General features: G+C 38.7%; 1 protein-coding gene across 1 annotated transcript; it reads right to left on the bottom strand.

Annotated features, from left to right (window-relative positions):
* Positions 1–1,352: 1,352 nt before the first annotated feature.
* LOC309793684 (gastric triacylglycerol lipase-like) lies at positions 1,353–14,723 on the bottom strand (the record flags this gene model as incomplete). The annotated part of the gene is given in 11 exon segments (XM_082604374.1): positions 1,353–1,779; positions 4,579–4,650; positions 5,281–5,352; positions 6,340–6,486; positions 8,267–8,403; positions 12,348–12,457; positions 13,563–13,642; positions 13,646–13,761; positions 14,294–14,411; positions 14,623–14,654; positions 14,657–14,723. Coding segments are annotated over 11 exon segments (1,188 nt in total). The 3' UTR covers positions 1,353–1,542.
* Positions 14,724–18,174: the final 3,451 nt, after the last annotated feature.

The raw sequence follows: 18,174 nt of genomic DNA, 5'->3' as shown, positions 1-18,174 counted from the left end.
CCTCTCCCATTGCGGAGCACAGGCTCCGGATGAGCAGGCTCAGCGGCCACGGCTCACGGGCCCAGTCACTCCGCGGCATGTGGGATCCTCCCGGACCAGGGCACGAACCCATGTCCCCTGCATCAGCAGGCGGACGCTCAACCACTGCGCCACCAGGGAAGCCCCTAGACATCTTTTAATTTTAGAATATCTTGACTTTTAAAAATGTGAATTGTATTTTATCTAGTAGGCTTGAGATTACAACACAGTTCTCTGTTCAGATATATTGGTCTTCCTATGAGTTATGCACAGAGCATGGATACGTACTTGTAAACCCAAAATAAATTAAGAATTTTGGAGGGGAATGTGAGCAACAATATGATGGTGCAAGTTAAGAGATATATATGAGGCACAGCTTGGGGGGTGTGCGTACTCAAGGCATCTGGTAAGTAGAAGCCAGGGATGATGCTAAATATCCTACAATGTCCAGGACAATAAAAAAATTATCTGTCCAAAAATGTCAATAATGTTGAGGTTAAGAAATCCTTTACCTCCCACCTTCTTGAACTGGGGGTTGCCTGTTGCTTCCTAAGCTACCCTTGTTCTTTTCTCCCTAGAAAAGGAAAGTGAGCTGACCTCAATTCAATTTACAGTCTAATTTGCCTTTTCATGGAGTTTAACAAGCAAAAGAGCAAGTGATATCCCCATAGCACAGATGGAGAGACTGAGCTTTAGCAACAATAGACAATAGAAAGAAAACAATTTACTCAATCTCAAGTGTGCATACTTGAGTATCAATACTCAACCCCAAGACTGTCTTTTGGCAACACCCATGATTCATGGCTCATTATCTACCTGGAGTTTAGAAGATAAACTGAATGGGAGGATTGGAAGAGAAGTTTCACCTCCCCAAGACTGTGTTCTCTCAGGAGTTTCTAGATAAATTTTCAAGTGAAAAAAATCTAATTAAAAAAATTCTTTTCGGGCTTCCCTGGTGGCGCAGTGGTTGGGAGTCCACCTGCCAATGCAGGGGACACGGGTTCGTGCCCCAGTCCAGGAGGATCCCACATGCCGCGGAGCGGCTGGGCCCGTGAGCCATGGCCGCTGAGCCTGTGCGTCCGGAGCCTGTGCTCCGCAACAGGAGAGGCCACAACAGTGAGAGGCCCATATACCACACACACACAAAAAAATTCTTTTCAATTAAAAATGACCAATGAAAAGTTTGTTGATGCTAATATATTTTGAAAGTCAGAAAGAAACATTGCATTTAAAACAGTACAGAAGGGCTTCCCTGGCGGTGCAGTGGTTGAGAGTCTGCCTGCCGATGCAGGGGACATGGGTTCGTGCCCTGGTCCAGGAAGATCCCACGTGCCATGGAGCGGCTGGGCCCGTGAGCCATGGCTGCTGAGCCTGCGCGTCCAGAGCCTGTGTGCTGCAACGGGAGAGGCCACAACAGTGAGAGGCCCGCGTACCGCAAAAAAAAAAAAAAAAAGTACAGAAAGCTATGTGGAAGAGAAGAAATTATTTTGGGAAAAGTAAATGAATAATTCTTTAAATTCAGCACTACTTTTTATCTTCTGCCATCATAGAAACTATTTCATTGTAAACTTCTCGAGGTGCATCCATTGCCCAGATAAAGTCCAAGTGATTGTAAATAGGAATTTCCTTGTGGTAAATGAGATTAGACAGTTTTGGAAGCAAAAGGTCAACATCCTGAGGGTCAGCCAACAGGTCATTGTCACCACTCCATACTGCAATTGGTACATCCATGGCTGTCAAATTGTAGTTGGGAGGTGTGGCCTAAAACATAAGAGGAAAAGAATCAGAGTTTTAAGAATCAGAGTTTTTATAAGTAACTGCACTTGAAACTCAATACTTACTCAGTGGGTAGATTAGATGTCATTAACTAACCTATTTTTTTAAAAATTGAGATATAATTGATATATAGCATTATACTAGTTGCAGGTGCACTACAATGATTCCATACATGTATACATTGTGAAATGATGACCACAATAAATCTAGTTAACATCTACCAGCACATGTAGTTTTTTTATATATATATATATATTTGTAATGAGAGCTTTTAAGATATACTCTCTTGGCAACTTTCAAATATACAGTACAGTATTATTATCTATAGTCACCATGCTGTACATTACATCTCCAGGTCGTACTTATTTTATAACTGGAAGTTCATATTTTTTGACCACCTTTACCCATTTTACCCATGCCTCTGGCAGCCACCAATCTGTTTTCTGTATCTATGAGGTTTTTAAATTTTTTTGTTTTTTAGATTCCACATGTAAGTGAGATCATACAATATTTATCTGTCTGTGTCTAACTTATTTCATTTAGCATAATATCCTCAAGGTCCATCCATGTTGTCACAAATGGCATGACCCAGTTTCATAAGTAAATCTTAACAATTATCGCTCAGAGTTACCTTTATCCACAGAGGAACGTGGATGCAATGTTTTAAATCAGTGCTTCTCAAATTCTAAAGGCCCTGTGAATCACTAGGGGATCTTAATAAAATGAAGAATCTGATGCAGTATATCTGGAGGAAGAGCCTAGATTCTGCATTCCCAGACGATGCTGAGGTTGCTGGTCCTGGACCATGCTTTGAATAGGCAGGCTTTAGATAATAATTCTTACAAAGTAAAAACTTAGATTTCAACTCAAGCTGAAGGAAGTGAATCTGACTGAATTTTAACTGTGATAGATAGTTTCTACACAAATAGTTACTCAAAATGTCCTGAGTCATTTATTTTGCTTTGTATGGCCTCCCAGTATAGTCATTCCATAGGTAATCATTTCATTTAAGGAGCTGTATTTGTTAAGTACTTGCCTGATTTTACTAAATATACGTTCAAATTCTGAGAAAATCTATCAGTAGCCCCATTTCCTATTTTTACAAAATCTCCATTCACACATAGATTTTAAAGAGATTCATAAAGCAGGCCAAGGGGACAAGAGAATCACCGCTAACTTTCCCACAGTTCACAGAGAATTAGGTTAGTTTTTTAAAGATGATATTCTCAAGAATTCTAATCCAATATACGAATATTTTCTTTATACTTATGTAATAGCCAATTCACCAAAGAAAAATATTTTATTATATGCAATTTTTCATAGTATTTTAATACTTTACTATATTCCTTTATATGTTGAAGAAAAGGGAAAATTGTGGAGAATAACCATAAGAATAAACCTACTTTTCTTTACTCATATTCCACTATTCAAAGTGTTTTCCAGAACCTAGCTTCTGGCTCTTAAATTAGTGTCACTTCCTCAGTCAGTTGAAACCATCCTGAGTTTGGCTTGGTTGAAGGGAGAATGGAATTGGGAGTGGGTGTTTCATGCCCCACTTGGCCCTTCAAGATGGAGTCTTTGATTACTGTTATTAGAGCCCAGTAGAAAGATAGAGTCTGTGTCTGGGGGGTTTGAGCTTGTGATGGTTGGGGGGAAAAGTCTTTACAACAAATGTTTGATCTGATTGTGTTCAGAAGACCTCTTTAAAGACATCAGAGATGTAAAAACAAGGAGGCTGGGCCATCTTTTTCACACAAAAGGCATTGTGTTGAAAAGATATAAATCCCTTGTAGATATTGAGTCATTGAAGCAGATGAAAATTAATAGGGTTGTTACTTGGTTGGAAAAATTGGACGTGGGGTGAAGTAGAAGGGGAAAGAGTTACCAGAAAAACACAGAGTAATTCTCTCATTCAAAATTAGCCTGTGACAATCTGAGAGTTTATCCTGAGCTGACATTACCCATTAATTACTGTCAATAACTCCCTGAGTCTGGGGGAGAGATGAAAAGTTATTGTCTCAACTCATATTAACCTCAGGTACGATGGACTCCAAAGCCTGGCTTCTTTGTGCTACAAGTAGGAGGAATGCTCAATATATCTACCTGCATACAAGGCTCTTGTCTGCTGAAAAATATTTCCAGCCTTGAACTGCAAGCATACCATCCTTCTTTTATGTCTGGGAATATGGTGAGAAAACTTCTCTGGCCATCAACAAAGGATAGGAAATTGTTTAAGAAGACCAGAGATTCTAGCTCTATCCCATGAACAGTTAGAGTTATTGGTTTAGGGAATTCCCTGGCGGTCCTGTGGTTAGGACTCTGCACTGTCACTGCCAAGAGCCTGGGTTTGATCCCTGGTCGGGGAACTAAGATCTGGTAAGCCTCGCAGAGCAGCCAAAAAAAAGGAGTTATTGGTTTATTATAACAGTTAGTTGCACTTTGGAAAGGAGAAGACAGCATGCGGGGGTCTGGGATACAGGGCAGATCTGTCTAATGCAGCGAGGGGTGATAAGATCGAGAAGGTTCTCACTGCAGTGGTGTGGTACTTTGAGGGCAGCGTGAATGAGCACAGACACTGGAGCATGAAGAATTAGAGACCAGTGTGATGTTCCACATGACAAAAAGACTCAAAGGATTGAGTCATCTACTTTATAATTTCCTTAACGCTAGGTCTAGGCAACAACATTCCTTTGGAAAATACCTGCAAAGTTATCGTAATTTCATCTTTAACTTTTTATATCTTTGTCTTTCAAAATGCAAATAACCTCAACTTAAGATGCTTACCTGGTTATAATGCAGTAGGTTCTGAGTTGGGGTTCCCCAGTCAAAACCTTGGAATTTCCCAGACTTAACAGCCTAATGTAGAGAAATTAAAGACACAAGGGAATTAAAAAGTCACTTGGCTATGTAAATAATAAAATGCCAACTTTTCCAAGTAGTTTACTTTTTTTTTTTTTTTTCGGTAGGCGGGCCTCTCACTGCTGTGGCCTCTCCCGTTGCGGAGCACAGGCTCCGGACGCGCAGGCTCAGCGGCCATGGCTCACGGGGCCCAGCCGCTCCGCGGCATGTGGGATCTTCCCGGACCAGGGCATGAACCCATGTCCCCTGCATCGGCAGGCAGACTCTCAACCACTGCGCCACCAGGGAAGCCCCCAAGTAGTTTACTTTTAATTTAAATATTATTTAAATTTTTTTTCTCATTCCAAAAATAGACTATTAATCCTCCACAACAATTTATTCAAGTTTAAATGCAGTTTTGCTTGAAATAATTTCAAGTCATAATCATCATTTATTTCTTGTTACCCAAAGCACCTGTTTTTTGTAGGATTTTCATTCACATGGATTGATAGATATTTTCATCTGGTAGTCACATGCCAGAAAAATTCCCTTTTAGAAGCATTTGACAGAATATTTTAAGACTGTGCTTTAGGTAAATTGTTAATGGTTTAGGCCCACAAAAAAAGTTTTAGCAGCTTGAAATGATACCTGACTCCAGTGGAGGGCGTTTTGAACTGAAGTTCCTGCTGGATTATGTGCTAGATACACATCTAAGCGACTCTAGAAAGCAAACACACAAGCACACACATGTGCACTTAGATGTATGTTCAGTTTCTCACAAACATCTAAGACAACTTTTTCTGATCCAGATCAAGTTTTATGGGCAGCATTACTGGCAGGAGATGAGCAAAAAAATTGTATGTCACTTTATGGCTTGCAAACTGTGATTATATGGGCTTATCTCGAGGGTATATAACTAAACTAAACAATTTTGAGGGAGAATAGTTGTCAGTGTATAATACTATTAGTAGCAAAACATGATATACTATGAGCAAAACATGATATACTATGAGCATCATTTTCTACTATGTTCTATATACTTTATATATGTTAGCTCATTTAATCTTCACAACAACTCATTTCATGGATAGGGAAATCAAGATGGAGGAGTTCAAGTGCGCTGCAAAGATAGGATTTGAATTTAGGCTTTTACCCTGAATCCATATTCTTAACTACTTCCTGATATTGCGTTTTGTCATATGTGCTTTTAAACATCCACTTGGTGCAAAGCAAATGAAATAAAATGTAAAGAGTGTGGACAAGATCTTACATAAATGCTCTGAAATAAGTGTTAGAAAGTTTATGGAGATGACTATCAGCATTAAAAATATTTAAAGTAATATTCAATATCTAGACATATTTTTCCTACAGAGGAACCTGACAACTTGGTTCAATGCCTCCGCTCACAGAATTTAAATGTCACACCAATTATTCAGGTGATCAGAAGTGAGTAGGGAGTTTTTTGTTTTGTTTTGTTTTTCCTACAAGCTGTTTACTTCAGGGCACAGTGAGGTGATGGAAGAAAAGTGGAGGCAATAAAACTGGGAGCAATGACTTGTGATTTCTCTTGGGCTTATCTGCATATCATGGACAGAATTCTGAAGTGACTCCTGGTTCTAATAAAGTACCATTCCTAAGTGATGATGAGACAAGTAATCACGAGGGTTGCTCAAAATATTCAGAATAGAAATTTCAATGCATACAAACCATGTTCAAGTTTTTATTATCAAATCCAGTCATGGCAAACAAGGCGTTCCTACAAAGGACATCCAGTATCTCACGGGAGCAAACTTCAGCACCAAGGAATTTTTCAAAAAAATTTTGTGGGTAGAACATTTTGTTACCAAATAGAATCTGAAAAATAAAAGCATCATTAAAGATTTGCAAATAACAAGCTGCAGAAAAGACATTGATTTGTCTTGTTTACTGGTACAAATGGGAATAGACATTATATTTTCATACTTCTATATGTTGTCTTAAGAGGTTTAAATACTCTCTCTCACTGAATTCCCACAATAAAGTTATGGAATGGACAGGGCAGGTATGAGTATTGAGTATTAATTGCTGCATTGAGAACTGCACTGGCTGCTGAGAAGTATAAGACAGAGTTACAGTCTAGTTGGGGTCACAGGAGTAAGGGAATAAACTCATAAAACAACATGGTAGAATATCATAATTAAGTGCCAAGATGTGTGATTTCAGCAATAAATAATAAAAAAAAAATCAGGAGGGGAAGTGGTGACTTCTAAGCCATATTTTCAGCAAAACCTTTAAGAAGACAAAGAGGCTTAGTAGTTTAAAAATTGAAAGGACACCCCCTAATTGTCCTTAAAATAAGTAGACACTTTGTTATCCCCATTTTATTTAATTTATTGAAGTATAGTTGACTTACAATATTATATTAGTTTCAGGTGTACAACATAGAAACTCCATATTTTCAAAATTATACCCCATACAAAGTTATTATAAAGTATTAACTCTATTCCTTGTGCTATACATTATATCCATGTGACTTACTTACTTTTTAACTGGTAGTTTGTACCCTGTTATCCCAATTTTACATGTGAGAATATAAGGCTAATGAATAGTCAGGATCTTGGTCTAGCGAGAACTGGATTACAGCTAGAATCTTGATCTAAGCCTCAAGCCTCTGACCTAAGGTCTAATGCTTTTTTAAAAACCTCTCTCTACATTGCCTGTCAGAAAATCTGAATATGAGTAAGAAACAAACAAATTCTGAATCAATGCAACCTGTAAACATATTCAGGGTCATCACACAATTTTACTTTTTGAGTAAAAGCTTTACAAATGTAGTTGGTCTGTAGGTAAAATCTCTTAGGTTTTAGGCATGCGTGTTAATTGAGTGAAAAAAAAAAAAGAATAGCACTCAACCACAGAAGAAAATGGCATCACTAAGTTTTGTAGCCTGAGATAAACTGTTCTCCTAAAGGAGACTGTGTATGTGTGTGTATGTGTTGGTTTCGGTGGGTGGGAGAAGTCAGTGATTAAACGCTGGAAAAAGGAAAGATTATTAATTCCCTACCATGGATGCCTCCATAATATTTACAGTTTATTGAAATCTCTGCTACTGCCCTATGAAATCCCCATTTAAAGAGGAAGGAACTCTTAGGAAAAGGCTTGGAAAGCCAAGGGTGTATGATAAGGGGTCTCCAAGTCCTTGCCTCACTTCACCATTGCTATCTTCCCCCTCTCTCTCCTTTTCCCTTCCCTTCCTTTTCTTTCCTATCCTTCTTCTTCCCACTTTTCTTGGACCAGGTGGTTTAGGCTTCTCATTTGATTCTTTTGCTTTTATATCCCTTTCTCTGGTCTTGGGGGGGAATCACAGCCTTGAAGACCTGTGTGGGTGCTTGGTAAAGAAACATCCATGGAAGGAGCAAAAACTCTCCGAGGCATTGCTAATCCACACAAAGTAATCAAGAATAAAGAAATCGGTGGGGATCTCATAAACTATAATGGGGATTCGACCATGGTCAGTGCTATTCAAGAAATAATATAAACATGTTAATTTCCACCCTTGAATATAAACATGATTGTCCACCAGGTGTTTGTTCTCTTTCCATCACTTTGAAATCCACAAACAATATCTTAGACCCAGTTAAAGGGAATCACATACCTTGAAGAGGAAGGGAGGAATGAGTGAAAGTTTGTTCAACAGGCTTTTGGTATACTTCACCGTGGCAACTGGGGCTAATGCATAGAAGGCTTTGATTTTTTGAGCCAGCGTGGGATTTGTAGAAAAGGCGATAAAACCTGAAAAAGAACAACAAAAGGTGAAAGGTGTGTGTGTGTGTGTGTGTGTGTGTGCTTTACAATGTGACATTACTTTGGACTTACTAAGGGTGCCATCTGGGACAACCTGAGATCGACAGAATGATCAGATTTTAGTATATTTGTTTTATTTTCATAGATTCTGTCTGGGAATATGAGGGTAGAACTTTTTGAAAGTTATAATAAACTGTTTTATCTGATTTTAGAAAATAGGCTAACTTTAGAATAATCATGTGGTAACAAAAATGTTATATTACAACAGGTTTTGTTCAGTTTAAAATGATCTAATCTCATAACAGAGATAATTAACATTTAATATGAGTAGGGTATATAAGTGGAAAGGTTAAAGCACAAATTTGAAATGCGTCCAAACAGAGTTTGAAACCTGGTTCTGTGATTTATTAGCTTTGTGACATTGGAAAAGTCACCTAAACTCTAAGAGCCTTAGTTTCCACATCTAAAAATGCATGTAATAATGAATGCTTCCTTGGGTTGTTTAGGAAGTACTTGAGGTGAATCATGTAAAGTAAAGTAAAGTGACTAGGAACTAGTCACATAGTAAATGCTTGACAAATGAGAAGCCGAGATAATTCCAACATCTATATACGATAAACATTCTCAGCCCGTCTGCTTTTAATTGTTTTCATGAACGGTAGCATATAAATAGACTGGGTTCTAATCAAAGAATTATCAACTTAAATTCTTTACAATTGAATTACATAGGACAATCTCTCCCTACTGTTAATAATGACATATTGATGAGACTCAATAATGCCCTGAAACAAAATTTTTCCGAATTATACAACGGCCTCAGTTACATAATATCCAGCCTGGTCCCAATGGAGGAAGAATGGTCTTTCCAAGAGCACTCTGTTTATTAAGGGATTCTTTATCTGGTTGCCTAACTCTGCAGATATCAGCCAACAGATCACCCAGAGTAAGCAAGAACCACACACAAGGAGCCTGAGTGGGTGTCCATGGGTCCATACAGGGTCAGGACAGGTGACTTCTCAGAATAAACTTAATCCCACTTTAGACACAATTTTATCAAGGATACTTATCTAACTTTCAAGCGCACAGCAGATTGATTGGAAGATGTAAATTAGAAGGCAGAAAAAATTTCCCAAAATTTATGAGTATGGTGACATAATGACAAACTCTCCAATGGTGAAAAAGAAGAATGAAAAGAAGTTCAAATGAAAGAAAGTGCAAAATTTAAATACTCAAGAGACTGGTAGGTTTGAGTTATTTTGTGTCAGGACAAGCAGTTCTATTGATATCAATAACTCCTAAGGAAATTGTTGCATTTCAGCTAAATGCAATCATTTTATAGCCCTATATCATTGAAAAAAAGTTAAGCTATGTTCAACATGTTCTATTTAAAAAAGCATGGGCATTGGTCATAAGTTGAGGTAGACTTCCATTCAAAAGGGTTAAATTTAAATTTTGATAGTTTTGGAAACTAAAGGAGTAAATTTTAGGAATTTAGAACATTTCTCACTTTTTAACAAAGAATTTGAATTCATGGTTAACCATGTGCTTTGTTGCTGTTCTTCATTGCCCTGATTTCTCTTCGAGTCCAAGGCATTTATTCAGCTGAAGCTGCAGGGAGACTTTTGATTTTGCATTTGCTCAAGAGAACCCAAGGTCCCTTCCTGGGTCATCCTGCATTGAATAACTGGTCAACAAGTGGGTAAAGGACCAGCCAGCTAGTCCCACTGATGAAGACTCTGAAGAGCCATCTCATACAGAGCTGGCTGAGGACTTTTGGGGACTGCATCACTGCCCAACTTCTCCCTCTGCCTAGTCCTGCTTTTTTGCCCTTTCCTCTAAAAGTGCTTTTATTAAAAAAAAAAATAGCAGACATCCTCATCTCCTTGGGCCCATAACATATTACACAATGACAGAAACACTGGGAAGCTCTTCCTCGCTGACACTTTTTTCTGTCTAAAATTCTACCAGTGGGATCCATGCTTTAGGATGAACAAGCAGTGGGAAGAGAACTTCCACAGGCTTCTACCAATTATTTCATCCGCTTTCCTGAATATGTCCATATATGGGCATTCAGATTGCTTAGAATTGTAGTAGGAAGTAATGTCACTGGCTGACAGTGAGGATCAGCATAAAAAATACGGCATTATTTCTGCCATATAATCCCCTATTTCCCCTTCTGCTTTCATCCTTTCTCTTCCCTTTACAGTTTCTCTCATGGTCTCTTAAATTTCCTTGATTATACTTTTGCCCCAACCATTCTACCAAAGTTGCTGTTAGAAAGGTCCCCTTATAGCTTCTAGGTTGCTAGAACCAATGGTCAGTCCTCAGACTTCATTTCACATGATTGATCAAAGCCTCTTCCACAGTTGACTGCAGTATTTTCCTAATAACACTTTCTCTACTTGTCTTCCGGAACACTAGACATTCCTGGCTTCCCTTACACCACAGTCACCATTATTTTCCAGTTTATTCACTTGATTCGTCCTCATCTTCCAAATCAACTGTGGCCCAGGCCTTAGTGCTTGGACCCCTCCTCTTTTCTGTCTGAGCTCAATTCTTTGGTTATTGCATCCTGTCTCATGTACTGATGATTCACATTTTGTATTTTCAGCCCAATCTTCCCTCCTAAACTCCAGATTTGTATCTACAGTTGACTGCTTGACGTTCCACTTGGATCTCCAATAGCACTTAACACTTGGGTCCAGAACTGAGCCCCTGCTCTCCCCACGACCTCAGCTGTTCTTGCTGTCTCCCTCATTTTCGCTAATGGCATCTCCATCATCCCAGTGCTCTGGCCATAAATCATGGTGTCATCCTTGATTCCTCTTTCTCTTACACTCCATATCCATTACATAAGCAAATTCTGCTGGTTCCCCCTCAATATCTATATCTATATCTATATCTATATCTATATCTATATCTATATCTATATATACGTCTAGAACCTAACCAGGTATCTTTACCACCCACTCTTCTAGGTCACTATGATCTCTCCCCTGGGTTACAGGAAGAGTTCAGTGACTGCTTTCTCTGCTCCAGCCCTGTTTTCCTTCAACAACATGTCAGATCATGTAACTCCTCTACTCAAACTTTTCTATGGTTTCCTTTTCACTCAGAGAGAAAGCAAAAATCCCTACAACAGCCTCAAAAGCCCTGAATAGTTGGCCCTCCTCACCGTTCCCACCCAACTCATCTTTGTCTCTCTCAATCTGATTCATCCACACAATGAACAGCCCCATTGCTGTTCCTTGAATGTGCTGCATGTGCCGTAGCGTCAGATCTTTTGTGCTATCCGTTCCCTCTTCCTGGAATATCAGTCTTCCAGGTATGAGCTTGGCTCACTGACTTCCTTCACGTTTACTTAGAAAGTATTTGGTGGTGTTCCTGGTATGAAATTGCTGTGTACCCCTCTGATGCTACCTAATCTGACCCCGTGATTTATTTTTCTCTTCATAGTATTATCATTATCTAGCATAGTGTGTATTTTACTTTTTAATTTTTATTATTTTCTCTACCTTCTCCTGCTAGAGTATAAGTAGTAGGAAGACAGAGATTTTAAACTATTAATTTTTGCTGTATTCTTAGGATACATTATAGGTGCTCCATAAATATGGTTGAATGAATGGAATAAACTGAGACCAGAACCTGTGTGGTACAAAGTTTCAGAGCATTGGCTTGGGCATCAGATTTCCTGACCTGCTATCTGAGCTACCCTATTTGTAATAACTGTGTTACCTTACACGAACTATTTATTTACCTGCTCTTTAGTTTCACTATATATACAGTAGGAATAATAATGGTCTTATATCATTGGGTTGCTGTAGACATTATATAATGAATGGAAAGCAATTAGCATGATGACCAGCATATCTGCATAACAACTGGAAAGGGGTCTATATGAACTAAACTACCTGCTAACTGCTGTTACCTACCAATGGTGGTGCCCTGGGAATGGCCAACATAGTGTAGCTTCTCCTGTCCAGTTTTACTTAAAATGAAGTTGATTGTGGATGGAAGGTCATATTTAGCCATTTCATCAAAGCTGCAAGAAAAAAAGACAAAATAAAATTGAATATATTTCCTTGCTATACTTTCTATAAATCAAACCTATTTAAGGTAAGGTTTCCTTTGAAAAATAGAAAACTAGATTCTCTAAGCATTGTTGCTTATAGACTGTTAGTGAGTGTCAGGGGTTCTTTGGGGTGGCTTCTCATAAACAGCTGACATCTTTTCTGAAGCACAGCATTACAGCTACAATTTAATCCAAACACAATAGTAGCTGTAGCTGGGGAATACATCTACCCTTGAACCTGAATATCAGATTTAATAATCATTTGTATGTTGTGTTCCACTGCCATGTAGTATGAACAGATGCTCTATTTTATTGTTTACAAATCAGCAAGAATAACCCTTTGAAAATGAGAACAGGCTATGCCACTCCCCTGTTGAAAACTTTCCAGAAGCTTCTCATTACACTTAGAATGAGCTCCAAGGCCTTCACCAAGACCTATGCAGCCTGGCCTGATCTGGCCCTTGTCAGCATCTCTAGTCTCTTCTCCTCTCACTCTCCCTCTTCCTTGCTACACTTGGGACACACGAGCTTCTTTCACTTCCTGGAAATTCTAAGAGCACCTTTGCACCTCATCGTCATCAGACAAATTCTCTTCTCCACTTCCATTAGTAATTTCTAGGAATAAGGCACAAGAGGGCCAGCGAGAGGAAATCTTTGATAATCTCCCCATGGTGTCAGAATTTCATTGTCTTCCCCACCCCCACTTGAATACTGATGATGACAGGTGCTGTTCATGAACCCCAACTGGGTTTAACCTTCTAGTAATCCTTGTGGATGTTCCTTCAGAATCTGCTGGGGGCAGCAAATTTCCTTGCTTCAGTCATTTTGCTCATTCCTTGTGGAAAAGCATATTCAGGGAATCCCGTAACAATGGTTACTGGGATCACAGACAGTTTGGAGGAAAGGCTACCCTTGGAATGAGGTGTAAGGAAGAATCCAAAAATGGATTAGAATGAAGATGACTTCCTTCTCCTCCTATTTGGAGTGTAATTTGTTAAAATGAGGCTGGACTGGAAGCAGTGAATACCCATGCTTTTTAACTCAATATTTATTTTCAATCGTCCCTTTTCTTTACCTGAAAGCCCAGAATTCAGCTGAGTCTGGTGAATAGTATAAATTTGTCCTGGCCCAGGTATTTCCTCTGCTGTTTCCCAGTCACACATCATATCCAGCATCCTCCAGGAGGAAGCCCAGGCTGTTGCTGGGTAGGTTGGAAATCCAATTTGTGGCCAATGCTAGGAAACCATGCTGCAGAAGCACAACAGGTCTCTGACCTACAGAAGAAAATTGTTAAAACCTTTATAAACTCACTCCTTATTCTCAGATAACCATGAAGATAGAAACAGGCTTTTATATGACTAGAATTTTAAAAAGTTTGCTTGGTGAGGTGAATATTTCTGAATACGTTATCTTAATTGTGACAGTTTCTCAGATGAAAAAACATGTCAAATTGTACACTTTAAATATGTGCAGTTGATTGTATGCCAATTAAACCTCAAAAAGCTCTTGAAAAAATTATATTCTAAGGAAATTCAGCATTATGTTAATTAAGTGGGTCTTATATTCAGGGGCTGTGAGTTTCCACCCAGCACGACAAACTAAAATCGTGGGCCAGTGTACTTCACATCAGAGAAACCAATGTAAATCTGGTATCACTCAGACCCTCAGCTTAATCTCAGAGACCAAGGTGGTTCAGGTTTTTTTTGAGTAACTTAATGTAGTGTTTTATGATTAGAATATTTTTGACTGGAATGTATTTGATTCAGGATTTGAGACACTCATTTTTTTCCCTCACACCAATCCTACCTAAATGATTAGCATCATTCTTCCCATGAGGAATCTGATAGAGCTGAAGGATGTAACCATCTGCAGTTATAACTTTATGCATTTCACTTCGGTAACCCCAGTAGGAAATCATCTGACTCTGAATGCAGAAAAGACAAAACATTTAGCTTCATGAGTATACTTGGCCACTTTTGATTCTTAAAATAGAATTTCTTATTGGTTGGGGTAACATGTACTATGTAAAGAAATCTTTCAGACTTTATAATAAATCATAAAGAATTAATGAGAGCAATAGTGTCAATATCTTTGGAAGTATTATTTTTTAAATATTAGTGATATGAATAACTTACAATATTCATATTGGCTTCAGGGTTCATCGCTTTTTTCCAAGGAAACAAAATGAATTTCCAGACATGTGGATGAAACACATTGTTACAAGTAGCCACCACATTTTCAACCTATTAGGGGAAAAAAGTTATTGCATGATGTTTGTGTTTAAGGAGAGCCTGAGAACAAGGACTCGCCACAGAGAGATCAAGGCCGGCAGATGGCAGGAGAACCCGGGTCCGAGGATCCAGTGCTTGGTATATGAGATCCAACAGGGTCTTGTCTTCAGAGAACTCACCACATCGTGAGGGGAGAGACAGATGTGTAAAGAATCCTGCAGTGGAGTGCATCATGTGCTCAGATGAAGACCAAAGCCCAGAAAAGGGCATGTCCAGTCCAGGATCCCCTCATCAAGGCCTCATCAAGGAAGGACTTTGACTTCTGTCTGGAACCTGTGGATTCCCATGGGATCAAAACCACAGGAAGGACACTCTCAGGCCTGCCTGTCACAGGGAGAGGGCTGGGGGGCTGAGGCATGGGGCAGGCAGAGGGCAGGAGTCCAGCCCCACACTGTGCCCCATCATAATGGACTCAGCAGTGTAGTCCTGTCTGCTCACCTCCCCAGGATTGTCTGTCCTTCCAACCCATTTCTCAAACCAGGTTTCTAGCCTTAGTCATGAGTGTCTGCAAAATCTCTACCTGAGTTTCAAAACGTTGTACCTTCACTTTAATAATAATCTAAACAAATTGACAGGGGAATAAAAAAAATTTTTGTGTGTAGTAAATGTTACAATATAACATAAAGTCATGATATTGAGCTGCCTTGCTATTTGCTTCATAGATTTTCCATTTCTTACCTTATTTGTCCTATTGTTCTCCTTGTTTCTCATCACTTTGTCAATTAGTAGGTTTTTACAATACTTCTGCTATTCTGGTAATTTATTCAGCTTTGTACATGATTCTATTTTCCCAAAGGACCTTTTATTTATCAACCTACCCTTGTAGCCTTGATATCAGAGCTACCATTTACCATCTGTTATAGTTTGAGTTGGTTTCCCCCTGACAACCCGAAAAATAGATATGTTCAGGTCCTCAGCTCAATACCTCCGAATGTCACTGCATTTGGAAATAGGCTTATTAAAGACGTAATTTAAGTTAAGATGAGGAAATACAGGAGTAGGGTGAACACTTAATCCAATATGAGTGGTCTCCTTTTAAGGAGATGGCTATGTGAAGACAGAGACACACTGAGAGAATACCATGTGACAATAAAGGCAGAGATTGAATCTATTCAGCTGCGAGCCAAGGGGCAAGAGTCAGCTGGACAACCACCGGAAACCAGGAAGCAGCAATGAAGGATTCCTCTACATGCTCCGGAGGGAACATGGCCCTTCAGACACCTTGATTTCAGATTTATAGACTCTCCAAATGTAAGACAATAATTTTCTGTTACTTTAAGCCACCCAGTTGTGGTACTTTGTTCTGGCAGTCCTAGGAAACTGATACACCATCTTTCAGAAAAGGGAGAGAAAATAAATACCTGGAATGATTGTCTTTTTTGAAACTGTGAATAAAACAGGGAAGTCTGTCCGTTTTGTATGTAAGAACTTCCTTTAATTCCTGCAGAATGGCAGACTAAATGTTACTCAGACAATGACAATACAGAGAAATTTTTATATTATTGCCTTAAAGTATCTGGATTCAGAGATGACCTATTAAATAACTCTTGTTCACTAGCTATACTACACATGATGCATACTACTTAATCAGTGACCATTGCTCTGTTTTGAACTTCTAGGTGTCCTGATTCCTCTCAATTACTACTGCAACGATCTCCATCAACTCTTCCCCTCTCCATAATGGATACTTTTCCTAAGGGATGCCTGCACTAGCATAATCCTGCTCCCACTCCGACCTTGGAAATGCTCCACTGTGTTCCATTTGCAACCTTGTAAGGTTTTCAAAGTTTCAGACTTTTATTTTCCCCTACCCTCTATTTGAAACCATCATATCCAAATGTGGCTGTAGTTTCCACAGCTGCAGTCTTCTGCTCTAAACTTGACATGTTTATTTGACAAGGAAAAGGTTAGCCTGAGGGATACATGAAGGAATGGCATGTTCTCTGCCTTCAAGAGACTTACAATGTAGTGATAGTTCAGCAGTACCAGCTCATTCTACTTGCTCTCTTACCTGTACTGTCCATGCATTTCTCATTCCCTTCTACTTCAGGTCTACTCAGGACCTATGTGCTTGCTCTTAAAATCCCATAGATAAACTGAAGCTTTAGATATAGTCAGACAGATGGATGACTAGGTACCAAGGCAGCTATACAGCATCCTGCTCAGTCCTTGGCTCCATAAACATTTGCTGCTCCATAAATGAAAATTAATTATACTATTAGTAGTACTCCTCAAACCTAATAAGTCTCTTTGTTAGCCTCATACTTTGTAACTAACAGCTAAAATTAAATTTAAATTGACTGACCCTACTATTCCTAAGAGCCGCCTATGGCCCATTATCTTTTATCAAAAATTAAAATAAAAATTATTTCTCATTCACTATATGAACCTCAGCAAGGCTTATTAGGATTATTTGTTCTTTAAGAAACAAATTTGTATATGTTGTTTTGACCAAGGCTGTAAAAAGCTCAATTCAAAGCTCTCAGGTTTTGACGGTAGAAGAAGACTAGGAGAGAAGGCAGAAAGGAAGGTAAGAGGTAGGGGTGAGAGGGGGAGAGTGAAGGAGAATGATATTTATATAGGATGCTAGGATTGGTGACTGTGAGGGACCTAATCTGGTCAAGTCTGACAAACTGGCCTTGTTTCATAACTATAAACACCATAAACATTCCTTGAATGTTATTTGAATTACTAAAATAAATGAATTTTTCCAAAATACCTCACATACATTGTTAATAAATACTGAATATGTTAATAAATACAGAATATGTTTTCAAATTCCTTGCCACTTCCCATAGAGATCGTGAATAGAGTCCCATTCTACCCATATTGGTTTGAGAAACAGTCAGGTTTGATTTCAAGTTAGAAACTGAATAGTGAGGAGGTAGAGCCCATTGGTAATACAGCCTGTTCCTGTCATACATTCAGAGCATTGCTTGTTCTTTCTTTTTTTCAAATGTCCTGAAATCAATCCCCAAAGGAGAAAAAGAGAGAAGAAACTTCTTAGAAAAAAAATTTTTATATACATATAATCAAGGTTAAAAAATTCAATGGAAAATTATATTTTACCTAAGGTAGAAATGAAGTTCACAAAACATATCAATATATTAATTTTGAAGTATATTAAGTACACTTTATAACACCAGAGAGTCATACTCACTGTCACCACACTGAATGCTTTCTTGAAGGTAAATGAAAAACTTAATTCTCTTCTTCCTTCTCTCTCTCACTAAATACCCATATATATATAGGCGTACATGTGTGTGTTTTGGGTGACCTTTCCTAAAAATGTGAAGTCACTGCATTTCCAGTGAACTCACATATTTGCCAAATGGCAAGTCAAATATTGCATAAGCAGTAAATTCACAAGAGGATAGGGTTCCAATATGTCCTTAG

Source organism: Mesoplodon mirus (assembly GCF_964341445.2).
Source record: "Mesoplodon mirus genome assembly, chromosome: 2".
Classification (NCBI taxonomy): domain Eukaryota; kingdom Metazoa; phylum Chordata; class Mammalia; order Artiodactyla; family Ziphiidae; genus Mesoplodon; species Mesoplodon mirus.
Note: the sequence above shows the minus strand (reverse complement) of the source record. Positions and strands in the feature narration are given on the sequence as shown.